The 26,148-nt window shown below is 49.8% G+C and overlaps 1 protein-coding gene across 13 annotated transcripts in view; it reads left to right on the top strand.

Annotated features, from left to right (window-relative positions):
• Positions 1-24,663, top strand: part of DNMT1 (DNA methyltransferase 1) — a 59,326-nt gene extending 34,663 nt beyond the window's left edge. For 6 of the 13 annotated variants that reach the window (XM_085009775.1, XM_021082042.2, XM_005654829.4 and 3 more), the window contains exons 13-41: positions 1,250-1,284; positions 1,603-1,651; positions 1,746-1,826; positions 1,901-2,010; positions 5,238-5,356; positions 5,615-5,707; positions 6,523-6,674; positions 7,104-7,291; positions 7,380-7,563; positions 9,239-9,336; positions 9,539-9,686; positions 10,686-10,801; positions 11,258-11,462; positions 11,541-11,674; positions 13,534-13,707; positions 15,433-15,654; positions 17,214-17,406; positions 18,367-18,451; positions 18,780-18,908; positions 19,056-19,338; positions 19,625-19,766; positions 20,742-20,908; positions 21,279-21,456; positions 22,125-22,320; positions 22,625-22,791; positions 22,989-23,105; positions 23,802-23,892; positions 24,076-24,186; positions 24,308-24,663. In XM_085009775.1, the coding sequence (XP_084865901.1) occupies positions 1,250-1,284; positions 1,603-1,651; positions 1,746-1,826; positions 1,901-2,010; positions 5,238-5,356; positions 5,615-5,707; positions 6,523-6,674; positions 7,104-7,291; positions 7,380-7,563; positions 9,239-9,336; positions 9,539-9,686; positions 10,686-10,801; positions 11,258-11,462; positions 11,541-11,674; positions 13,534-13,707; positions 15,433-15,654; positions 17,214-17,406; positions 18,367-18,451; positions 18,780-18,908; positions 19,056-19,338; positions 19,625-19,766; positions 20,742-20,908; positions 21,279-21,456; positions 22,125-22,320; positions 22,625-22,791; positions 22,989-23,105; positions 23,802-23,892; positions 24,076-24,170 (3,951 nt within the window). In that variant the 3' untranslated portion in view covers positions 24,171-24,186; positions 24,308-24,663. 13 annotated transcript variants of the gene reach the window in all.
• The last annotated feature ends 1,485 nt before the right edge of the window (positions 24,664-26,148 follow it).

Below are 26,148 nucleotides of genomic sequence, written 5' to 3'. Positions count from 1 at the left end.
AAGTAGGCACAATGGGGCAGCAAACCCTCAGTTCTCAGTCTTCAACAGTTATCAACCCGTGACCAGGAGTGTTTACCCACGCCTTGCTCATTCTCCTTTCTCTCCCTCACAGTGATGATAAACAAATCCCAGACATATTACTGAAATGTTTATAGAAATGCCTCTAAAAGGAAAGGAATCTTTTTAAAACATTACCACAATGCCATTACCATAACACAATATCAAAATCTAATCTGTGGTGGAGTTCTATTGGGGATCTGGTGTCCCTGCAGTGGCTTGAGTGGTGTGGGTTCAATCCCAGGTCCAGGCATTTCTGCATGCCTCGGGAACAGCCAAAAAAAAATCTTATGTTCAGATTTCCCTGATGATGTCCATTTTGTTCTACAGTTTGATTCAGGACCTCAACAAAGTCTGTGCAATCTACTTGCTTGCTCTTTGTCCTCAGTGTGTCATCTCCAGTTTCACCTCTCTCCTCTTACTCATTTATGGAAGTAGCCAGCTCACCAGTAGCATTTGCAGGTTCTCAGGTTTGGCACCTCCCTTCAGTCCTATCTCCCACAGACTGGTCATTAGTTCAGAGGCTTTACCAGAGCCAGGTCTCTTTGGTTCCCAGAGGACTTCATACCGGAAGGCAGGGTTGTTTCTTTAAGGTGTGAGGTGACCATTGGTTTTAGTTGCTGTCTGCCTGGTGTATCCATTATAAAATTGCTTTCAGCTTTGGAGTTATGGCACAATGGGTCTAAGGTTTCAACATAAGAATTTGGGGGGAGATGCACACAACTCCATCCATGGTTCTCCTCATCAGTTATATACTTGAGGTACCACTTGTACAGGAAAACTTTAGTTTGAAAAAGAAAAAACAAAAACAAAAAACTGGTCTCTTATGAGTCTTTCAAGGAAGTCTTTGGTTATAAGAATTTTGTTGACAAGACTAGATACTGGAGATGGCTTTGGTCCTACTGGTTCTTTGACTGCCTTCCTTCTTCCAACTAGGTTTTGTGATAGCCGTGTGTGTGTGTATACACAAAATTCTTAACTCAGAGTGCCCTGGTGGCACTGGGTTAAGACCTGGGTTAAGACCTGGCATTGTCATTGCTATGGCTTCGGTCCCTGCTGTGGTGTGGGCTTGATCACCGGCCTAGGAACTTTTGTAGGCTACTAGTGTAGCCAAAAGAAATAATTCTGAGGCAGTAGCCAGATGTAAAATACTTTTTTTTTTACCCTTTACTCTTTTGTTTTCTCCCTTTAGGAGGAGAAGAGACGTAGAACTACATACAAAGAACCGTAAGAACTTATTTTTCTCTTTCTACAAAGCGCATCATTATAGTAAAATAGCTGTCGTAGAAAGAGTGATAAAGAGGTTTTTAGTGAATTCCTGGAGCAGCCTTAGTTTAGTATCTGGCTTGTGAGCACAGGCCCAAGATACCCTAATTCTGCCGTGTGAGGCAGGTCCCCTCCGTTTAGTAAAGACATGCTTGTGACCTCATGCCTGGCCCCTTCATGTGACAGATGGTGCTCATCTGTCTAGATTAGGTATCACATTAAGATCCTGATAGGTTCTGAAATGGCTTAAAAAAAAAAAAAAATCTGCTTTGTTCCCAGAACTGAGAAGAAACTGGCTCGAACCAAAACGGCAGTAGTGTCCACCAAGGTAAATGTCAATCTGGGAATAAAAGTAGTTGTGCAACACTAGTGGGACTGCTTAGAGCTGCTTTCTGAGCACTGTCTGTGTTCATGCTCCACAGGCCGACCCTCTGAAGTGCGTTCAGTGTGGACAGTACCTGGATGATGCTGAACTAAAATATGAACAGCATCCTCCTGATGCAGTAAGTTTCAGCTCTGTGTTCAGCCTTCTATTTCTGTCTCTCATGCCTCTACCTAATGGTCCGATGTCTCTCAGGTAGAAGAGATACAGTTGTTGACAAACGAGAGACTGTCCATCTTCGATGCCAATGAATCTGGCTTTGAAAGTTACGAAGCTCTTCCCCAACACAAACTGACCGGCTTCAGGTAACTGATGTGCTTCTGCTTCGCTGTAACAGGATGCTTCCAGAAAGACAGCCAAGTTTTTAATAACCTAGTAAAGTTTTTAGCACCTAACCCGCAATGTTAAGCTGCTAGTCCTTCATGGATAAGGGGCACAAAGCTGGTAGACGTGTAGTAGATCTTTCCTGGGGTTTGTTACTAAAACTGCATATGTTAGGGAATTCCCTGATAGCCTAGTGATAAAGGATTTGGCATTGTCACTTCTGTGGCTTGGGTTTGAGCCCTGGCCCAGAAACTTCCTCATCCTACAGTCATGGCCAAAAAAAATAAACATGTATATACATGTTAGATCTTCTGTAGAAACATTCTCAAAGGTTATTCATTCAAATGAGGGCCAGCTGTGTGCCAGGCCCCTGGTTTCATGGAGGCAGAACAAAAATTAAGCCTGTTAGGTAGTAACAACTTTGACAAATGTGAAAAGCAGGGAGAGTAGGTGGGAGAAAGCTGTTCAGAATGGAGGGGGAGGGACTTGAGCAAAGAGCTTGGTGGCATAAAAACAAGCCGAGGGGACAGTGAGGGAAAGGCATTCAGGAGGAGGGAGCAGCAGGTAGAGGCTGGGAGGTGGGTGATGGGCTGTGAAAGGCTAGGTGATCAGCTGTGTGGCTGGAGTAGGAGTGGGGGTGAGTGGTAGCAGATGTGGTCAAGGAGCAGGAGCCCGGGGAGGGGACTAGATTCTGCAGGGCTTTGCAGGCGATGGCAGTGATACTGGGGTTTCCTGGGTGGAGGTCCATGTGCTTGGACTCTACCTTTGGCAAGGCTCAAACAAGCCTGTGACCAAACAGAGTCCCTGTGCTCTCCAGCTCCCTTGGTTCAGTTCTCTCACCACCACTGGAGGTGTTTCACTTTGCTTCTTTGTGGGAAGTGGCCTGGCTCCGGGACCAGCCTGTGTCTCCTTACAGGCCTTGGCACATGCTTTTCCTCTTCTTGGACAAGAGTGGTGGGAGTGGCAGGACTGCCTGTTGTAAGCCTTATGTGGCGTTGTTTATGGCCAGCCTTTCTGACACTCCTGTCCCACAGCGGGTTGGGGGCCTCTGAGTCCAGGGAAGCCCAGTATGTTTCGTTTATGGTATTCTATACACTCACTGTGGTTGGTGCCATCTCCCACCCCCCACCATCAGGATCCTGATCCGTACTGTGATTTCTGTCCATCTATCAGGAATCCCCTGGCTCAAACTCTGCCTGACAGCATAGATGAAGCATACTATTGGCTCACTGATGTTCACAGCTTCCCTGTGGCATTCTGGGACAGAGGCTCAAAAGAACCAGGGCCTGGAGCTGCTGCAGTCATGAACATCAGGGCGGTGGGGACTCTTGGTCACCTCAAGAACAGGGTCTGCCATAGACTCATTCATATAGGTTGGGAGGGTGGCAGTAAGGACACGCTTCCCAGGAATGATGGACATGTCTTTTAGCATCAGGCTACTGCAGCCAGACCACCTGGGTTAGTTAGGGACTCTGTTTACTTCTGTACTTGGGCCGAAAGTAGCATGTGGAGACAAATCCATCCTGTGAACCTGCTTTTGGGACTAGTCATGTCACCTCTCCTGAGGGAGCCCGAGGACACCCCATCAGGCTGGGCAATGTATCCTCCCCTTCTGTGTGGCAGGTTTTTTTTTTTTTTTTTTTTTTTTTTTTTGTCTTTTTGCCTTTTCTAGGCCTCTCCCATGGCATATGGAGATTCCCAGCCTAGGGGTCTAATCGGAGCTGTAGCCGCCAGCATACACCATAGCCCCAGCAACGCGGGATCTGAGCCATGTCTGCGGGATCTGAGCCATGTCTGCGACCTACACTATAGCTCACGGCAACACCAAATCCTTAACCTACTGAGCAAGGCCGGGGATCGAGCCTGCAACCTCATGGTTCCTAGTCGGATTTGTTAACCACTGAGTCACAACGGGAACTCCCCGGATCCTTACCTTCTGTGGGTCCGCAGCGCCCTACTCTCCCTTGATGTGTGTCCATCTTTCCTGCGTCCTCAAGTCCTGAGAGCAAGCTGTGACCCATGTCTGTCTACCATGCCTGGTAGAGGAACTTCAAAGTCACGTTTAAAGTGTTTAAAAATTTTAGGAAATTCCATGAGAATTTTTGGCTTCCAAGGGCTGAGGCTGTGTAAGTGTGATGGAGCTGGTCTCAGACCTACCTGAATCCCATGCGACCTGTCGAGGACTCTCAGGGATAGCACAGCACCTCTGGTGCAGAAGGGTGGTCCTCGAGGTTGGCATGGTCCACACAGAACCTCCCACCCCATCATGTTAAGTTTGGCATCCTGCTTAATGAGGTGCATTCTCTCAAATATCAAAAAGCATCTCTAGGTAGTAGATGCCCTTCAACTTGAGACTTCACCCCCAGAGGGAGGTGGAAGTCCTCCTTTCCCATGTCCTTGATGCCCCTTGCTTTTTATTCTGTTACATGATATGCTTTAAATTATCTTTTGAGATGAAAGTCATAGAACAAAATCAAATATGAAATATTGTGGAAGTTCTTGTTGTGGCTCAGCAGGTTAAAAACCCTACATACTATCCGTGAGGATGCAGGTTCAGTCCCTGGCACTGCTCAGTGGATTTAAGGATCCAGCATTGCCATCAACTGTGGTGTAGGTCGCAGATGTGGCTTGGAGTCTGCATTGCTGTGGTGAAGACCAGCAGCTGCAGCTCCGGTTTGACCCCTAGCTTGGGAACGTCCATGTGCCGCAGCTGTGGCCCTTAAAAAAAAAAAAAAAATTGTGAGTAAGCAAACCCATAGAAACAAAGCAGATTGGGATCAGTAGTTGCTGGGGTTGGGGAAGGAATAGGGAGTGATAGCTTAATGGATGTGAGGTTTTATTTTTGGCAACAAGGACATTGTGGAGCTGGAGGTTATGGTTGCACAACTCCGGATAGAATGTGCTTGAAAAGCCAGTGTTTCTCTACTAGCAACTCACCGAAGGGGAGTGTACCTAGTGGCTCCCCTGTGAGATTTCCTGTCATCCCACTGTCTTGCTTATCTCTGTTTGTTGTCTTTTCAGACTCTTAGACTTTTGATGCGTGGGTGGGCAAATCAGGGAAAGCTGTCTGGGTGAAAGAACATGTGTTCTGGCAGCCAAGTAGATAACTGAGGCTAGTAATTGCATGTAGTCCACCTTGTGTCTGAGCTTGACTGTGCTTGGACCCGCCTTCGCTGGTCAGCAAGTAAATGCTCTCTCGCCTGTCTAGCGTGTACTGTAAACGTGGTCACCTGTGCCCGATCGACACTGGCCTCATCGAGAAAGATGTCGAGCTCTTCTTTTCTGGTTCAGCAAAGCCAATATATGAGGATGACCCGTCTCTTGAAGGTAAATGGAACATTCCAGATTGTTTGGGACAGATAAGTTTACAAACAACTCTCAGAACAATATTCAGCTGGGACTACCACCTCTTAAAGTTAGGGCTTGAAAGCTGTACTGTGAACAGCTACAAGCAGACTGGCTCTGATTAAGGACTGCCAGGTCAGCTGGTAAGAGATGACACCTCGGGTGGGCCTTCAGTGCCACTTTGACATTTTGGGTTTTTGAAAGTCTACTTCTTTCAGGAAACTTTCTCCCCTCTTTTAGGTGGTGTTAATGGCAAAAATCTTGGCCCCATAAATGAATGGTGGATCACTGGCTTTGATGGGGGTGAAAAGGCGCTCATAGGCTTCAGCACCTGTAAGTATGTGACTACTTGAGGATTGTTCTGGAATCTGAAAGGGGCCTTTGCTCCTGTTCCCCAGGGGGTATGGGGTAGGCTCTGGAAAGTCTCATGCTCACTTGACTGTGTGGGAAGCACATCAGGTTTGACTGGGATGGCCTCTCATGAGTTACAACTGGCCCTGGAACTGAACCTCCAGTATAAGAGCAGGTCATGTTCTTACACCTCAGACCCAGACCGAATTCCAAGCACCACAGACGAGCTAAAGAAAAGCCACTTGGCCAGTTTTGTTCTCTAGCTGACTCGGACAGGCCCCTTCTGAATGAGCTAACTCTGATTGTACTTCATGTGTTTTGACATTGGGTATGGAACGACACTTAGATGTTCCATAAGCCTCATCCCTACCCTTGGCCACTGTAGCTGCCATCAGGTTCAAACCACTTTTTTAAAATGTTTGTTCACTCCAGGAGTTCCCGTCGTGGCGCAGTGGTTAACGAATCCGACTAGGAACCATGAGGTTGCGGGTTCGGTCCCTGCCCTTGCTCAGTGGGTTAACGATCCGGCGTTGCCGTGAGCTGTGGTGTAGGTCGCAGACGTGGCTCGGATCCCGTGTTGCTGTGGCTCTGGCGTAGGCCAGTGGCTACAGCTCCGATTCAACCCCTAGCCTGGGAACCTCCATATGTCGCCAGAGCGGCCCAAGAAATAGCAACAACAACAGCAAAAAGAAAAAAAAAAAAGACAAAAGACAAAAAAAAAAAAAAGCAGCAACAACGACGACAAAAGAAAAAAAAAAATAAAAAAAATAAAAAAATAAAATGTTTGTTCACTCCAGCATTTGCCGAGTATATTTTGATGGATCCCAACCCAGAGTATGCACCACTGTTCAGCGTGATGCAGGAGAAGATCTACATAAGTAAGATAGTGGTTGAGTTCCTGCAGAACAACCCTGACTCGACCTATGAAGACTTGATCAATAAGATTGAGGTAAGATGGAGTTCCCGTTGTGGCTCCGTGGGTTAAGAATCAGACTAGTATCCATGAGGAACCAGGTTTGATCCCTGCCCTCGCTCAGTGGATTAATGATCTGTCATTGCCACAAGCTGTGGTGTAGGTCACAGACGCAGCTCAGATCTGGTGTTGCTGTGGCGTAGGCCAGAAGCTGCAGCTCCTATTTAACCCCTAACCTGGGGGCTTCCATATGCTGTAGGTGTGGCCCTGAAAAGAAAAAAAAACAAAATTGAGGAAAGAGGTTTAAGTTTTTTGTAATCTGAGATACACACCTATTTACATGCGATACAAATGTGTGAGGAAACATGTCTAGAGTCAGCAGAAACAGTTTCTGTTCAATGTAGACCAGTTTTGCATAAGCCTACGAGAAAGTTCTGAATTTTTTTTTTTTTTTTTTTTTTTCAGACCACTGTTCCTCCTTCTGTGCTCAACCTGAATCGATTCACAGAGGATTCTCTCCTTCGACACGCCCAGTTTGTGGTGGAACAAGTAGAGAGTTATGATCAAGCTGGGGACAGTGACGAGCAGCCCATCTTCCTGACGCCCTGCATGAGAGACCTGATCAAGTTGGCCGGGGTCACCCTGGGGAAAAGGTAAAGGACAGAGCAAGAATAAAACTGAAGATGTGGGACAGAAGTCAGGAGGGTTCTGTGCTTTCTTTCTAACCTACCTCTCTCTCAGGCGAGCTGAAAGGCGGCGGACCATTGGGCATTCTACCAAGGAGAAGGACAAAGGCCCCACCAAAGCCACCACTACCAAGTTGGTCTACCAGATCTTTGATACTTTCTTTGCGGAACAAATTGAAAAGGATGACAAAGAAGACAAGGAGAATGCTTTTAAACGCCGGCGGTGTGGCGTTTGTGAGGTAACTTTGCCTAAGCCTGCTCTTCCACCCCAGAAATGATCCAGCTCCCTTGTAATCTCTTGAGGAATTCTTTTCTTTCTTTCTGGCTTGAGATTCTCACTGCTCAAATGTGACCCCTAAAATAGGAGCTGGGAGAAAGAGTTGGTGATCTGGGGGATTTACTGATCTAGGGGGATTTACATGTCTCAGGGCACAGATCGACAAGACAGCTGTGGAAAGAGGTGTGCTCTGGCACCTTGTTGTCATTGCCACTATTGTTGCTACAGAACCTGGTCTCCTGGGTGCCTTTGCTCTGCCCATATCCCACTATGTCCAGAGACCTTGGTGTGAGGGCAAGGGGAGTGACTACCCCAAAGGCTGCTTCCTCCCACAGGAGACCTCCTCCCAGGAGCCTGCCTTGTCTCATGTTATAACTTTCCCAGGACTGGGACCTTGTCCTACTTAACTCTGAGGGCTTCAAAGACCTCTATTGGAGTTGCCATTGTGGCTCAGCAGTAATGACCCCAACTGGTATCCGTGAGGATGCAGGCTTGATGCCTAGCCTTACTCAGTGGTTTAAGGATCTGGTGTTGCTGTGAGCTGTGGTGTAGGTTGAAGACATGGCTCAGATCCTGCATTGATGTGACTGTGGCATAGGCTGGCAGCTTCAGCGTCAATTTGACCCCTAGCCTGGAACTTTCATGTGCCGCAGATGAGCCCTAAAAAGTGCAAAAAAACCAAACTTTTGGAATTTAATATATATTTACATCACTCTAGAAGAATTAATCCCCTTAATTCTGTGACCTAGGGATCAATGTGTTTTGGTATCTATTTGACTTATTTTGGGTGAAAACACAGCAGCTGCCTTCAGAACCACCCTGTGTTCACGCTGGATTTGAAGCATCTCCTTTGTTTTGGTGGCTGCACTTAATAGGAATTTGCCTGTTCTCACCATTGTTGTTTTGCTTTTACTTTTCATCTAGCACATGTACCCAAGCTCTGAATTTTTTTTAATTGACATCTTTCAGGAGTTTCTGTTGTGATTCAGCAGCTAAGGAACCCAAATAGTATCCATGAGGATGCAGGTTCAATCCCTAGCCTTGCCCAGTTACTGGAGGATCCAGTGTTGCTGTGAGCTGTGGTGTAGGTCTCAGGCACAGCTCAGATCCCATATTGCTGTGGCTATGGTATAGGCTGGCAGCTATAGCTCCGATTCGACCCTGAGCCTTGGAATTTCCATATGCCTTGGGTGCAGCCCTAAAAAGCAAAAATAACTTTAAATTGACATCTTTCATAATTATATATTGATAGAGGTCAACACTTAAGCATTCCACAGTATTTTATTATGACTCTCCCAACTTAATACTATAAACAGTGCTATAGTGACGTCCTTGGATGAGGCTTCTTGTGACTGCTGAGGAGTTGCTGGGGTGTAGGTCATGTACTTAACTTTGACACAGAAAACTGTTCTCCAGAATTGTGGCAGCAGTTTAATTCTTTGAGGATCTTGAGTTATTTTCCCACACCTGTCCCAATGCCACATGTCAGGCTTAACTTTTGCAAATCTCATATCTCCTGACTCTTACTTCCCTAACTTCTAATGAGGCTAAATATACAACTTTTTAAAATTCATCAAAAACTGGTTACCAGCTGTTACTAATGGCTGTTTTATTCACTTTTAAAAAATGTGTTTTAGGTTTGTCAACAGCCTGAGTGCGGAAAGTGTAAAGCCTGTAAGGATATGGTTAAATTTGGTGGTAGCGGACGCAGCAAACAAGCTTGCCAAGAGAGAAGGTAGGTTTGGCCAACACTTGACCTTGAAGTAGAGAAAAATGTCAGCTAGGCCTTTTGTGGTTCGGCTGGGGTGACATGTACAGAGCAGGCAGGATCCCTTTGCCCTGCACTGTCACCAGCCTTTGCTCTGTTTTCTGCCTAAAACACCTTTAGTTGGCTTTACTTGTAAAGGGGACCTTGCTTATAACAAGTGATTTTGTAGGTGTCCCAATATGGCCATGAAGGAGGCAGACGATGATGAAGAAGTTGATGACAATATTCCAGAGATGCCGTCACCCAAAAAGATGCATCAAGGGAAGAAGAAAAAACAGAACAAGGACCGGATCTCTTGGATTGGAGAAGCTGTCAAGGTGATCCTGGCCTGGCTCTCATCTTTGTGCTGCCCTTCATAGAAGCAACTTGTCTCCTGGTGTCTTGCTGCCAGGTGTCTTGTGCAGCCTGAGCCCTTGAGCTGCGAAACCTGCTCATTTGCCCTGTGAGCAGAGCAGGGCTAGCCGAGAGGCTGAGGCCCATGTCAAGCACCACAAATGCATCTTTGCTTATACACCCAAACACTCAGCTTTCCTCATGCTCCAGAATGGGCGTTTTGATACTGTTTTAGGGCTGTCAGGCTGGTTCCCCGTCAAAGCTTATGTAGCAGAGAGCCATCACGGCCCTCTGGCCTGGGAGTAGGGGTTCGGGAGCAGTAGCAGACTGCCTCTCTGTGGTTCTGTGGTCACCTAAGGGTCAAGTCCTTCGTCAAAGCTGGAGAGAGTGTCTTCTCAGCATTGTTCCCTTGGTGGCATAAGTCAGGTACGGTCAGTTCCTCAGTGGCGTGAGGCCTACCCCTGCTGGGTGTGCTCTAGGCCTGGACATGGCTACGCTCCTGCCTGTGACACATGTCCTGTCAGGCAGGTGGGGGGAAGGAAGGAGGCTGGGCCCACAAAGGCTTCTTTATGAAGGTGACGTTTGGCTGAGACCCAAAAGGTTGAAGAAGAGCCAACTGCCTGAAGGTCTCAGGAACAGGGCACGGACCTGAGGTGGGAACCAGCTTTCCTGTGGGAGAGAGGGAAGGAGGTCTGTGTGGCTGAGGGAGGATGAGGGGTGGGATGCAGTGCTGTTAAAATCGAGTGCTGGATCCCGTTGCTACTGATACAGGAGGGCAGAGCTGGCAATGGAGGGATGCGAGCGCCTGTTGCTGCAGCCAGGGGAGGACGATGGTCTCTGTAGTAGCTGGCTGGTAGCACCCATGCCTTCTTGGTGACATCATTGTGAGTCATGCTTTCCCGTAAAGTAACAGGAACATGCAGGTCCAGCCTGGCACAGACCTTCAAAGCCATCCTCACCTAAAATTAAGCTCTTCTTTACAGACTGATGGGAAGAAGATTTACTACAAGAAGGTATGCATTGACTCAGAAACCCTGGAAGTGGGGGACTGTGTCTCTGTTATTCCAGATGATTCTTCAAAACCGCTCTACTTAGCCAGGTTTGTATCCTTCCCTCTGCTTGACCTCAGCCCACACTTTCTGTTGAACAAGTAGGAGATGCCTATTGTGCAGGAACACCAGCAGCTCTTCACCCTAGACTAAACCCACAAATACATATCCCCCTAAGTAGGCTCGGTCCCCCTAAGTAGGCTCGGTCCCCCTAAGTAGGCTCGGTCCCCCTAAGTAGGCTCGGTCCCCCTAAGTAGGCTCGGTCCCCCTAAGTAGGCTCGGTCCCCCTAAGTAGGCTCGGTCCCCCTAAGTAGGCTCGGTCCCCCTAAGTAGGCTCGGTCCCCCTAAGTAGGCTCGGTCCCCCTAAGTAGGCTCGGTCCCCCTAAGTAGGCTCGGTCCCCCTAAGTAGGCTCGGTCCCCCTAAGTAGGCTCGGTCCCCCTAAGTAGGCTCGGTCCTGATCTGCCACTCGGGTTAGAACTTTCATCCCACCCCTCTCTGGCTCTAGGGTCACAGCTCTGTGGGAGGACAGCAGCAACGGGCAGATGTTTCATGCCCACTGGTTCTGTGCTGGGATAGATACGGTCCTCGGGGCCACATCGGACCCCCTGGAGCTGTTCCTGGTAGACGAATGTGAGGACATGCAGCTTTCATACATTCATAGCAAAGTGAAGGTCATCTATAAACCTCCGTCAGAGAACTGGGCCTTGGAGGTGAGTGCCTGGCGCCTCTCATGGGCCCCTCCTCACTTCAAGAGGCTGTATCATGGCTGACAGTGGCCTTGTCCCCAGGGAGGCATGGACCCCGAGGCACTGATGTCGAAGGATGATGGGAAGACCTATTTCTACCAGCTGTGGTATGACCAAGAGTATGCAAGGTTTGAGTCCCCTCCAAAAACTCAGCCAACGGAGGACAACAAGTTCAAGTGAGTGCCGGGCCTGGGCTTCTTGGGGCCGCTCCTTGGTGCTCTCTGAATCCCTGTAGCTTTTCCTGTGGTTCTGTCTGCTGGGTTTGTCTTCCCTACACCTCTGATTGTCTTCCCAAGCCCACTGGAGGCCAGCCTCATTTGGTTGCAGTGGCTGCAAGTGTGTGGACCACCTGGTGGGGAGTTAGCCTCATGAGCAGCTGTCCCATCCAAAGACAGGCTGTGTCCTGTGCTTCTCAGTGTGTACCCCAGGTCTTGTCTTTTCTCACCAGTGAAATCTTTGATTCCATTTTATCCTAACTGGTGGTTGAATGCTTTTAGGGAGCCTTCCTAAAAAAACGTTTAGTGCCCCCTGCCTTCCATTTTAACCTTGGTACCTCACTTGGTTTTGACTAAAAAGTGGCAGCTGGCACCTGTAGAGCAAGCAACATGTGGCAGTAAGGCTGATGGAGCTGAAGCTTGGAGGGCTTACTGAGATGCCTCTGGTGTTTCTCCATTCATCCTGGGGCTGCTTTTTAGCTTGATCTATTTTAAAACAGTCTCTAGGGAGTTCCCGTCGTGGCGCAGTGGTTAACAAATCCGACTAGGAACCATGAGGTTGCGGGTTCGGTCCCTGCCCTTGCTCAGTGGGTTAACCATCCGGCGTTGCCGTGAGCTGTGGTGTAGGTTGCAGAATCAGCTCGGATCCCACGTTGCTGTGTCTCTGGCGTAGGCTGGCAGCTACAGCTCCAATTCGACCCCTAGCCTGGGAACTTCCATATGCCACGGGGGCGGCCCAAGAAATGGCAAAAAGACAAAAAAAAACAGTCAATCTTCCTTTAAGAGTTTATTAACCAGAAATCACATTAAATTTTACCAAATAACCTTTCAGCTTTTAGGGATAAGTGTGAGCCTCCTGACGTTTTGAGTTCCAAAACTTTACCACTGTGCATTCGCATTTAGAGTTCTTAACCATATTTTTAGATTGTTAATGCCTTGGGGATTTTTGTTTGATTTGAAGCTATATACTTTAGGGGGTGGGGGTGTGTGGCTGCAACACATGGAAGTTCCTGGGCCAGAAATTGAACCTGCACTGCAGCAGTGACCCAAGCCACAGTGGTGACAACACCAAATCCTTGACCTGCTAGGGTTTGTTTTATCTTTTCAGGGCCATACCTGTAGCATATGAAACTTCCCAGGCTAGGGGTTGAATTTGAACTGTAGCCTCTAGCCTATACCACAGCCACAGCAACACAGGATCTGAGCCTCATTTGTGACCTACACCACAGCTCATGGCAATGCCAGATCCTTAACACACTGAGTGAGGCCAGGGATCAAACCTGCGTCCTCATGGATGCTAGTCAGATTAGTTTCTGCTGAGCCAGGACAGGAACTCTAAGTCATAGGGTTTTTAATAGCAACTACTCAAAAAAATGGGCTTAGCTTGTCATTTTCCTATTAAGTGTATCTTTCAGCTTTGGTACCAAGTAAATGTGAACTTAAAAGTGCAGGAGTTCTTATTGTGGCTCAGTGGGTTAAGAACCCGATGTAGTGTCCCTGAGGATGTGGGTTCAATCCCTGATCTCAGTGGGTTAAGGATCTGGTGTTTCTGTGAGCTGCAGCAATGGTTGCAGATGCACCTTGGATCCGGTGTGGCGTGGCATATGCCGGCAGTTGCAGCTCCCTTTTGATCCCTAGCCCAGGAACTTTCATGTGCCACAGGTGCGGCTGTAAAAAGAAAAAGTACAGGAAGGCCAGTTCCTTCTAACATCTGTAAATACTTCTTTTTCATCACCAGAGTCTGGATTAAGCAGGTGGCAGCTGTTGCAGTCACTGCCAGCCACTTAAGGGCTTTTGATTTTTGTCCTTCACTACTTCAGGTTCTGCGTAAGCTGTGCGCGCCTGGCTGAAATGAGACAGAAAGAAGTTCCCAGGGTCATGGAGCAGCTTGAGGACCTGGATGGCCGGGTTCTCTACAGCTCAGCCACCAAGAACGGCATCCAGTATCGAGTGGGTGATGGCGTGTACCTCCCCCCTGAGGCCTTCACGTTCAAGTGAGTCATGGCCAGGAGCTCTGGGTCTGCACAGGACTGGCTCCACAATGTCACCCACCCCACATCCCAGTACAAGCTGCTCCCAAGCCATCACACTGTCATCTATCATGGGCAGACAGTATCCAGCTACCCAGTGCAGAGCAACTAATTTTGTGGCAGTGAAGCTGAGTCTGTGAAAGAAGTCATAGATCCCGCTGGCTAAGGGAGGGTGCTGCAGTCAGTGGTGGGTTCCTGCCCAGCTGGTCACGGTAGAGACCACCCCCTCCTAGTTCCCATCTATCAGATGGGAAGAGGAGTAGCCTGTCTGCCAGGCCTCGAAGGAGTAAGTAAGTAAAAGAAAAGTGCTTATTAGCACAGTGACTTGGAGTAAAGGCTGGCTGATTGAATTTCTTGGTAAATAGAATTGCATCAATAAGACATGCATATCAGGAGTTCCCCTTACGGCGCAGGGGAAACGAATTCTACTAGGAACTGTGAGATTGAAGGTTCAATCCCTGGCCTCGCTCAGTGGGTTAAGGATCTGGTATTGCCGTGAGCTGTGGTATAAGTTGAAGACACGTCTCGGATCTGGCGTTGCTGTGGCTATGGTGTAAGCTGGCAGCTATAACTCCACTTAGAACCCCTAGCCTGGGAATATCCATATGCTGCAGGTATGGCCCTAAAACACACAAAAAGACTTGCATAGCAGAATTGAGGCTCTTCAGGGAAAAATCAAAGCCAGTTGTTTTCCAGACTTGATCCGTTCCTCATTCATTCTAAGGACTAGTATGTGGTTGGATTTACAACCATCATTTTCCTAGCTTAGCTCAGTTTCCTGGTTTGCAATTCTGTTTTTCTAGAGTCCTAATTGGAACCCACTCCCCAGGCCTCAGTTCAGTCACTGAATTACAAAACCTCCATCCTTCCAGACCCCCACAGTGGGTGTGTGTCGCCCCTTTTAGCAGTTCTAGGTGTGGAAGGGAAGGGGAGGACTCCTTGTGGTGGTCTTTACCATGTGCTCCTGGTAGAGCCCAAGGGAAAGCACAGGTCCTCAGATGTGCCGTTGGAGCCGTCAGACTGTGGGAGGCTTGGTGGGAAAGCACAGCAGCTGCCTTCCAAGTGTGCAGCCCTGCAGTCTCTGTGGCTGAATCAGATGACTGGCTTTACTGCAGTATGTGGTCAGGCCAGATTCTGCTTGCCCAGACTGTGAGCCTTCTTTCCATGCCTCTCTAGCATTGCCTCTGGTTCAGCACCTCAGCCAGAGTGCAGGTTATGCTACGGTGACAACTCTAAAACCACAGAAGTTTACTTCTTGCTTATACTGTGTGTCTGCTGTGGTTCCGGGCACTTGGACTGACAGAGCCTCTGCCTTCTCAGAAGTTGCTGGTCAGAGGTGAGGGGAAGTGCCTTGGAGGCTCTCCTGCCAGTTGAGTGCTCCTGCTCCAAGTGCTTGGGCGTCACCTCTACTCACAGGCACGGAGCTGAGCGGAATCATGTGCCAGGAGGTATAGTCCTCTCGTGAGGCTGAGAGCGGGGAATATTTGAATTTAGCAACTATAGCCAGGGCACAAATGGAGAAATACCCCTTTCCATCTGTATAGAATGAGACTTAATCTCTAAGTCTATTCTGAGGTACTTAGCTGTGTTAGTTTAGGGTGTCTGAATTTAAATGGTTGTCACTGATCTGTCATGTTGAACTGTTTATGGCTTCATGTTCAGTCATTCACAATGGTTGCTTCTCTGTAGCATTAAGCTGTCCAGTCCTGTGAAACGCCCACGGAAGGAGCCTGTGGATGAAGATCTGTACCCAGAACACTACCGGAAATACTCTGACTACATCAAAGGCAGCAACCTGGATGCCCCTGAGCCCTACCGAATTGGCCGCATAAAAGAGATCTTCTGCACCAAAAAGAGCAATGGCAAGCCCAATGAGACCGACATCAAGATCAGACTCAACAAGTTCTACAGGTTGGCGAAGCCTCTGCCTGACCCGGGGTTATAATGTAGCACACACAGGGCTGTTCTAAGAATTGGGTAGAAGTAGCTATTCTTAGTGTTTCTGACTATCTCGTGGGTACGGTGACTATATTTCATAGCTGTGCTTTCAGACCTCTATCTTAGAGCTGCAGAGCTTTGTCCTAAAATCCATGAGCAGAAGTCCAGAGTGTGACAAAAGCAGGCGAGGAATGTCCTGGGCACCCTCAGAACCCCCGTTTTGTTTACAACTGTCTGACTTCTGAGCCTCCACACCCCACCCTGCTGGTTCCCAGTTTTCCTGTTCTGGGCTTCACTCGGTCTTTTTCTGGGATCCTGATAGTGGTTAGTAGCTAATCCATACAGAGGGAGCTAAAGGCACTCTACTTATTAATTAATGTACATGAAAGATTGTATAAAGTCTTTGTAATAATCAGTTCAATAATGAGAAATAAGAAACTTGCTTAGTCTAGGTGAGAGAAAGCAGCTCTAGACAGCTGCTGCTTTTTTTAATTGCTGCACCCACAGCATATGGAAGTTCCTGGGCCAGGAATTGACTCAGACACAGCTGTGACTTACACTGCAACTGTGGCAACACCAGATCCTTTAACTCCCAGCACCAGGCTGGGGAATCAAACCTGCACCTCTGCAACAACCCAAGCTGCTGCAGTTTTTGTTTTGTCTTGTTTTTTTGTTTTGTTTTTTTTGGCCTCCCCAAATCATGTGGACTTCCCTGGCCAGGAATAAGATCCAAGCCATAGTTGCAACTTGAGCCGCAGCTATGGCAATGCAGGATCCTTAACCCACTGTGCCAGGCTGAGGACTGAATCTGTGTCCTAGTGCTCCCAAGATGCTATCAATCCCGTTGTGCCACAGTGGGAACCTCTGAAGTTGGATTCTTTTGCCTTTTCTAGGGCTGCACCTACAGCATTTGGAGGTTCCCAGGCTAGGGATTGATTTGGAGCTGTAGCTGCCAAGCCTACGCCAGAGCCACAGCAACGCAGAATACGAGCTGCATTTGCAACCTACACCACAGCTCACGGCAACGCCGGATCCTTGACCCACTGAGCAAGGGCAGGGATCAAACCCGCAACCTCATGGTTCTTAGTTGGATTCGTTAACCACTGAGCCACGATGGGAACTCCTGCAGTTGGATTCCTAACCCACTGTGCTTCAGTGGGAACTCCAAGAGATGCTTATTTTTTGGCTGTGCCCAAGGCATGTGGAAATCCTCAGGCCAGAGATCAAACCCGCACCACAGCTGTAACCAGAGCCACAGCAGTGACAGGGCAGGATCTCCAACCTACTGAACCACGAGGGAACTCGTAAACATACCTCTTAACAGGAAACCAGCAGCTGTTCTTTTTTGGGCTATGTGGGGGCACAAATAGCAGGCAAACCATTTGTTGAGTTCATGGCAAGAAATCACTTAGTTTGTAGAGTTGAGTGCCAGCTAAGGGGGTTAGTAATCAAGGTGACTTATTTGGGGAGGGGCATGGTGTTCACCCACTCATCCTCTGAGGAATGTGTAACAAAGACTCTTGAACTCGCAGGCCAGAGAACACCCACAAGTCCACCCCAGCGAGTTACCATGCAGATATCAACCTGCTTTACTGGAGTGACGAGGAGGCCGTGGTGGACTTCAAGTCTGTGCAGGGCCGATGCACCGTCGAGTATGGCGAGGACCTTCCTGAGTGCCTCCAGGACTTCTCAGCTGGTGGCCCCGACCGCTTCTACTTCCTTGAGGTGATGCCCTGGGCTCACTGGAGGGAGAGCCTTCGGGTCAGACACAGCCCCTGAGAGAGCAGTTTAATTATCCAGAGAGTAAATCTATGATGTTCAAGCTGTTCTGGAATTTAATACATTAGCTTAAAACAAAATATAACACTTGATTGTCCTAATGGAACTAAAATTTACTTGAAGACTCTTAAACAGCCTTTGCTGACCCACCCAGTACCTCTAAGTTAGGCCATGGTGCCCCTGCCCCCAGTCCCTCCAGCCAGGCCTCTCTGTCTAGGCCAGGGCCATATGGCTGACAGGTGACCTGGTTATGGAGAGAGGAGCCAGGAGGCTGTTGCTGAAGCGATTTGCTTTTAAATTGTTGCAGCGTGGCTTTTCTGTGTTGGGTTATCTTAAAATGATCCATGTCTGTTTCCCCCAGATTCCAATGTGGACAGCTTAATTTTTACACTTGCCTATTTTTTTTTTTTTGTATTTCTGCCTTTTCTTGGGCCGCTCCCACGGCATATGGAGGTTCCTAGGCTAGGGGTCTCATCAGAGCGGTAGCTGCTGGCCTACACCAGAGCCACAGCAACGCTGGATCCGAGCCGCATCTGTGACCTACACCACAGCTCATGGCAACGTCAGATCAGTAACCCTCTGAGCAAGGCCAGGGATTGAACCCTCAACCTCATGGTTCCTAGTCGGATTTGTTAACCACTGAGCCACGACGGGAACTCCTACACTTGCCTATTTTTAGAATGTGTAGTCCATGTACTTAAAATAGCAGGAATTTCAATGTCAGCCACATAAAATGTTTGTGCTTATAGAATTTCTTTTCTCCATTGTAATAAAAACACTCTTATTGGTGGTTAATTGCTTATGACCATATTAGGGAGAAATTAAGTAGATCTTTATCAGGTTAACTTAAATCCTCTGGGGACCAGTGTTTTTTTCTCCAGACTACTGTGGTTCTTTCCTTCTCAGGCCTATAATGCCAAGAGCAAAAGCTTTGAAGATCCTCCAAATCATGCCCGTAGCCCTGGAAACAAAGGGAAAGGGAAGGGGAAAGGTATGTTGCTCCATGGGCCTCTTTTCAAGTCCATCTTCTATAGCTCAAGCTTCTCATGAATCACTCAGTATAAAAGAACAGCCTGTGGAGGTTACCATGTAGTAAAGCAAGTTAAGGCTCTGGCCACAACTGTGTCTTGGGTTTGATCCCTGGCCTGGGATCTTCCACATGCCTTGGGTGTGGCCAAAAACAAAAAATCCCCAAAACAGCCTCCAATGTTACCTCGCTCTGTTGCTCTCAACTCAAAACACGGCTATTCCTGAATCACCACGGTGTCGGAAGAAAGCATTTTAGGGCCCTGGTCTGACTTGTGGCCTGTCTTCTGCAGGGAAAAGCAGGACAAAGTCTCAAACATGTGAGCCGAGCGAACTGGAGACAGAAATAAAACTGCCTAAGCTGCGGACCCTGGATGTGTTTTCTGGCTGTGGGGGATTGTCAGAAGGATTCCACCAAGCAGGTACGCTCCAGGTTTTCTCTCCTCATGGCTAGTGCAGCTGGATTGAGCAGGCTCTGCCTGGAAGACCTTTCTAGCTCTGGTCACAGTTCTGCCTAAAGAGTCCCATTTGAGGGGGCTCACGGCACATCTTTGTCCTTGTGTCCACAGGCATCTCGGAAACGCTGTGGGCCATTGAGATGTGGGACCCTGCAGCCCAGGCCTTCCGGCTAAATAATCCTGGGTCCACGGTGTTCACGGAGGACTGCAATGTCCTGCTGAAGCTAGTCATGGCCGGGGAGGTGACCAACTCCCGTGGCCAGAAGCTGCCTCAGAAGGGAGATGTGGAGATGCTATGCGGTGGGCCACCCTGCCAAGGCTTTAGCGGCATGAACCGCTTCAATTCTCGTACCTATTCCAAGTTCAAGAACTCCCTAGTGGTCTCCTTCCTCAGGTAAACGGAGTAGAAACCTCTCTGCGTTCAGGGCTGTGACTGGTGTCGCAGGTGTGCCAGGGCTGAGCACTAACTACCTTAGCTTCCCCTGCTGCTTTAGGTCATGCCCTAAGGTGAGATGATGGTCTGCCCTCGGGAAGTTCACGGCCTACTCTCTGCTAGGGAGAGTTCTTGAGAGCGGGGAGCTTTGCCGACAAATGCCAAGCACTAGAGAGTGGGCTTTGGCAGAGTAGGTCTTCCCCTTCTGGCAGGGTGTGGGGTGACTCGTCTCTCCCACCTCCCACAGCTACTGTGACTACTACCGACCCCGGTACTTCCTCCTGGAGAACGTCAGGAATTTCGTCTCCTTCAAGCGCTCCATGGTCCTGAAGCTCACGCTCCGCTGCCTGGTCCGCATGGGCTACCAGTGCACCTTTGGCGTCTTGCAGGTGGGTTCCTGGCAGGGGCAGAGTGGGCCGACATGTGTGGCCTGAGAAGGGGAGCCAGCAGTTCTGGACTGTCCCAAACTGAAAATAGAGCTCAAAGGGACTGGCCTTAGTGTGGTAACCAGCAGTGTGGGTGAGACAGCTGCCAGCCCTGCATCCCCTCACGTGCCTGAGGCCTCTCTGCTGCCTCGTTTTCCTCTGTAGGGAGTGATGGGGGTCAGCTGTGAGGCTTCAGGTAGCAGTTAGGTCCCAGCAGGTGGGTGAAGAACTAAGCACAGGGCAAAGTGTTACAGGCTGAAAAACCAGGTTTTCCTTCTGGGTGAATGAACATGCTTACCAACAACTAAGAATGTGGGAGGTCATTGCAGGTGGCTACCCATGCTGGGCCTGCAGGGACAGGGATGTGGGGTGATCAGAGGGGTGAGGCCCTTTCAGGAACACAGCTACTGTGTGTACCGTCCAGTAACTGACGGCATAGCTAGAACTAAAACGAGTACCAGAATGGGAGGGAAAGCTGGCTGGAGAGTAGTGAGTGTTTGCATGTGGGGACTACCTGGTTCCCCCATTCAGCTTCCATGATGTCCCCACCTTCTGATCAAGGCCTGTTGGCAGCCCTGTTCTGTTCCTTATAACCATGAGCTGCCAGGCAGGTGGCAGGGTTCCTGGTGTCTGCTCTGGCTGCTCTTCTCCCTGAGTCACGAGACCCTGGCATCCCTCATGTGCTGTCTGAAGAGCCAGTATCACCAGCGAGGTTTACTCCCATCCTCTCCAGGGTCTGCAGCCACCACCTGGCTCTCTTGTTCTCCCATCTGGTCCATCTGCTCTTAGGGGCAAACTTGCGGGTTCAACTTGAGGCTCCCCAGGGAAGCCTCACGGCAGCCAGCCACTCCAGAAAGCCGGGTGCTGCAGCCTGGCCCTCAGGCTGGCTGGTCAGAGGTGCCCGCTGACTATGCATGTGTCTGGCCCTCCCGTGCACAGGCTGGTCAGTATGGCGTGGCCCAGACGAGGAGGCGGGCCATCATCCTGGCCGCGGCCCCCGGAGAGCAGCTCCCGCTGTTCCCAGAGCCACTACACGTGTTCGCACCCCGGGCCTGTCAGCTGAGCGTCGTGGTCGATGATAAGAAGTTTGTCAGCAACATCACTAGGTAGGACCCCCGCTTGCCTGCTGTCATGGCACTTGTGAGCCTTCCCCAGGAGGACTGGTGCTGGTGGATCTCTGGGTAGAGGTCTGAGCCAAGGAGCAGATGGCACAGCATCCAGCCTGCCCCTCATGCTCTTCCACCTCTAGTCTCATTCTGACCCCAAGTGCCCTGTGTACGGGGCATTGGCCAGAGGCCTGGCTGCAGTCAGTCAGGAGCAGGGCCCACACTATAGCCTGTCTGTCCCCTTATCAGGCGGTCTGAGGAGAACACTGCCCCTGTGCCCTCAGGTTGCCTTCTCTGGAGGAGGCCATGCCAGCAGTCTGGGCATGGTAGCCATGTGTCCCCAGAGGTGTTGATCTGTGCCCTGTCGCAGGTTGAGCTCGGGTCCCTTCCGAACCATCACTGTGCGGGACACAATGTCCGACCTTCCCGAGATCCGGAATGGAGCATCGGCGCAGGAGATCTCGTACAATGGAGAGCCTCAGTCCTGGTTCCAAAGGCAGCTCCGGGGCTCGCAGTACCAGCCCATCCTCAGGGACCACATCTGTAAGGTAATAGCACCACCCAAGGTGGGGCCTCCTTCCAGCCAACTCACAGGAACAGATCTGTGTTTGGGGTCCTGCCAGGATGGGCTTTGGGGTAGGAGGGGGAATCTGGGTTTGGGATGGGAGGTGGAATCTGATCTCAGCCCCTTCCTAACTCCTCCACTGACTTTGGCCCCTGACCCAAACCGCATTATTTCAGCTGGCCCGCAGCCTCACCACCTCACTGCCTCCTGCTTCTCCTTCCCACCCCTGCAGTACATGGTCATATCAGGTGTCATCAGAGCTACAGTCTTTGTAGGAATAGGTCCAGAGTGACACGTCTGGCCACTGCCTCCTACCACTGACCTTATCTCTCTCCACTCCCGTTCTGTTCTCCCCAGTGCACCAAACCCCAGCTCTCCCCACAGCTGGCTTCCGTCCTATAGGGTCACCCCTCCCTGTGCTTGCCCTAAGCTAATTCTTCACCTGCTCCCCCTCACTCCACATCCCTGTTCTGTTGTCTTTATGGTACCTGTGCCATCCAGAGGTTGTCCATTGTGGTTACTGTTTATCTCCCTCTGTGGGACGCGTGCCCCATGGTGTTTCCAGTGCTGAGCATCATGCTGCCCATCAACTGCACGTGCTCGGGTGCTACCTGAACTCAGCGACAGCTGGGGCCTGCTGTGTTCTCCTAGGACATGAGCGCCTTGGTGGCCGCCCGTATGCGGCACATCCCTCTGGCCCCAGGCTCAGACTGGCGGGACCTACCAAACATTGAGGTGCGGCTCTCAGACGGCACCTTGGCCAGGAAGCTGCGGTACAACTACCACGACAAGAAGAATGGCTGCAGCAGCACCGGGGCCCTCCGTGGGGTCTGCTCCTGCGTGGAAGGTGGGCCCCTTGGTGTGGGCTCCCTCAAGTTGGGTGTGAGCCCCCAGCCCCAGAAATTCTGCAGTAGTCCAGGGGCCCAGGGAAGGAGCCCTGCCTCCAGAGTTTCTTAGGACGCACTAGGGCTGTTACCTAGTAACCCAGTAGCCCTGGGTTGGGCGCAGACATGCCAAGCCTGGTGTCCCTGGTCTAAACAGCTGCCAAGGGCAGGGTCCGTAGTAAAAGCCTTGCCCAGAGAGTGGGGACTGTTGGCTACCCTCTCCCTCCCATTCTGTACTCACAACCTCATTGCAACCTTCTCTTCCAGTGGGCAAAGCCTGTGACCCTGCGGCCAGACAATTCAATACCCTCATTCCCTGGTGCTTGCCCCACACCGGGAACAGGCACAACCACTGGGCTGGCCTCTATGGACGGCTTGAGTGGGATGGCTTTTTCAGCACAACTGTCACCAACCCTGAGCCCATGGGCAAGCAGGTTGGTCTGGGGGCCGGGTGGGCCTGGGTGGGGCCTGGGAGGGGGTGGAGATACAGGCTTAGCGGGTGGGCTGGTCTCCTCACCTTCTACCACTGGATGGGGCAGGCCCACTCCCCAAGGTTCAGGGCTGGGTTTTCCATGGTACAGTTTTCTTGTCTCTTCCCCACCCCCACTGCACCACTCACCTCTCACCCCAGGGCCGCGTGCTCCACCCGGAACAGCACCGTGTGGTGAGCGTGCGGGAGTGTGCCCGCTCCCAGGGCTTCCCCGACACCTACCGGTTGTTCGGCAACATCCTGGACAAGCACCGGCAGGTCAGTAGATTCTCTCCCGGCACCTCCCACCAGGGTGGGGTTGTTCAGTGGGCTTGGCTCACATGGTCACTTCTGAGGGGAAACTGAGCCCCAAGAGCATGTTGTCTGACTGGGCTTAGCACTCCCAGGAGAGTGGTGGTCAGGAGGGAGGGACTCCTATTCCTGGGGCCCGGGATGCTCATGGGTCAGGCTGAGTCACTAAGCATGTTGATTGCCATTTATAGTTGAGGCAGATTTAGCTCCAAGGAAAGTTCCAGCACACTGAACTTGAGTGAAGGAGCAGGCTAAGTGGGCGGTGGTGGAACTTCACTGCTAGGAGTTGAACCAGTAATTCCTCACTGTTTCTCAGGATGTTGGGTTAATTAAATGCATTTCCAAGTATTACAGGCATGAGGCTGAAAAAGCCAGCAGTGCCTGAGGTTATAGCAAAACCCATTTCACCTTTTTCCCCATCCTGTGCTCTGGAAGCAACATCCCTTGGCTGGAAGTGAAGCATGGTGGCTTCCATATCTGGATGTCTAAGATTTTCTAAAGCCTTTTGAAGGCCCCCTTGTCTGGGTGGTTCTTGACCCGTTGGTGTTTGGGGTGGGCTGGGTGGAAGGTCTGAGCGCCATCGTGGTAGAGGGGCTCTGGAGGCCCGTGAGACCAGGGGCACAGTGCCCATGTTCTGAGCATCACCCTCCTTCTCTCTGGCAGGTGGGTAATGCTGTGCCACCACCGCTGGCCAAAGCCATTGGCTTAGAGATCAAGCGCTGTATGTTGGCCAAAGCACGAGAGAGCGCCTCAGGTATGGGGGCGTGGGGCAGGGCAGCAAGGGTACAGCTTTAGGCTCTGTACTCAAGCGAGTCACCCACCCTCCCTGGTAGCCTTGCTTCTGTCAAGGGGTGGCTGAGCTTGAGTGAAGGCTCTTATAAGTGCTTATAGCACTGGAGCCCAGCACCCAGGAAACACTTGCTTCTGTCCTGCCCAGGGAGTCTGGCTTGTCCGGGCCTGCCTCAGCCACTAACCTGGGAGGTCTGGAAACCTTTAGGGACACCTGAGCAGTGCCCTCTCTCTGGATGCTGATGCAGAGTTGCCACAGGTCCTCATGGGGTCATCCTTTAACATGGGCGCCTGGGCATTAACGCAGTTCCTGTTATACTTGCCCATTGCTTAGTGTAACATGTGTTCCCTGCAGTGACTTTCCCTTTATTTCTCTTTAGTTAAAGTCAAGGAAGAGACTACGAAGGACTAGTTTTGCCCTCCCATCGCCTTTGTTTCTGGCACCAGGGATCCCCAACGTGCACTGATATTGTATTTTTAACATTTCAGTCTGTCAGTTCAATGTGTTGTACACGGTGTTTGTGGCCTTGGCTGACAGTGAAACTGTTCTGTGAGGTTTGCTTATCAACTAACTGACTTAGTGATCAAACTGTGCAGTACTTTGTGCATTCTGGATTTTAAAGGTTTTTTATTATGCATTATATCAAATTTACCACTGTATGAGTGGAAATTTAAGACTTTATGTAGTTTTTATATGTTGTAATATTTCTTCAAATAAATCTCTCCTATAAATTGCCATGGGTGGTGACTCATAATTTACAAGGGGCTTCTGGCTTCCTCTCAGAGGCTGGCTGAGGGTGGGCTCCTCATTGCTGAAGGTGACCCCATGGAGGCGTTTGTCTGATGTTAGATCATTAGTGTATTGGGGGTGGGAGTTGTGACTCAAGTTCTGGCCAGTGAGATGCAAGTGGGAAAGCCTTTTAAAGGGCAGAGTTCATGGCGGCCTAGTGTTGTCACTGTGGCCCAGGTCACTGCTATGGTAGGGGTTTTGTCCCTTTCTTGGGAACTTCCACATGCCACAGGGGTGGCCAAAAAGGGGGAAAAAATGACAAAGCAGAAGCAGACAAAGATGTCAGTCACCAGCACACAACCCTGTTAGGATGTGAGGTAACAGCTGCTCCACCACCTCTACATGTACTTTTATGAAAAAGCCCTTGGTGACACTTCAACTGTAACTTTCCACTGAAGTCACAGGTTCCTTAATCATAAGACTAAAGGACTAGAGAGAATTCACAGGTAGAATTGACTAAGTTCCTTCATAGTAACGAGATGCCCTTTCTGCTGTTGTAAATACAGGATAGAAATATGAGCCAGCAATTCTACTCCTGGGTATGTACTCAAAATAACTGACAATATGTTCTCCAACAGATATTTGTACATCCAAATTCTTAACCTGATGAGCCACAATGGGAACTCCAGAGTTAATTTTTTGAGGGTGAATAATAATTCCATTATGTGTACACACATCGTGTATCCATTAATCTGTGAGTGGGCACTTATGATGTTTCCACCGTCTTGCTATTGTGAACAACAGTGGAGTAAACACTGATAAAAGCATCTGACTTCCTGCTTTCAGTTCTCTTGATTATATACCTAGAAATTTAATTGCTGGATCTGCATAATTCTATGCTTAACCTTTTTAAGGAACTGGGAAGCTTTTTTACAGCAGATATACCATTTTACATTTGCACCAGCAATGTACAAATAGTCCCAGTTTTTTTTGTTTTTTTTTTTTTTTTCTTTTTAGGGCCGCACCCTCAGCACATGAAGTTCCCAGACTAGGGGTTGAATTGGAACTGCAGCTGCCAGTCTACTCAACAGCCACAGCAGCATGGGATCTACATTGGATCCTTAACCCAACGAGCAAGGTGGGGATTGAACCTGAGTCCTCATGGACACTGGTCAGGTTTGTTACCACTGAGCCAGGAACTCCCCATCTTTATACAGTTGACAAACGAATGCGCTAGGTACACTCACCCTGTGCAACTGTCAGTACCATCCACCTCCAGAGCGCTTCACCTCGTGAAACTGAAACTGTCCCCACTAAACACTGACTCCCCCTCCCCCTCCTCCATCCCTGGCACCTGCCATCCTACTTTCTGTCTCTGGATTTGACTCCTCTAGGGGCCTCACATGAGTGGAATCACACAGTATCTGCCTTTTTGTGACTGGCTTATTTCACCAAGCATCATGTCCTCAAGATGCAAAGGTACATCCACAT

Source organism: Sus scrofa, chromosome 2 (assembly GCF_054392235.1).
Source record: "Sus scrofa isolate SSC_HxYL_T2T_F1_AM1 chromosome 2, Sscrofa_HxYL_maternal_Yorkshire_Landrace_v2.0, whole genome shotgun sequence".
Taxonomy (NCBI): Eukaryota; Metazoa; Chordata; class Mammalia; order Artiodactyla; family Suidae; genus Sus; species Sus scrofa.
Note: the sequence above shows the minus strand (reverse complement) of the source record. Positions and strands in the feature narration are given on the sequence as shown.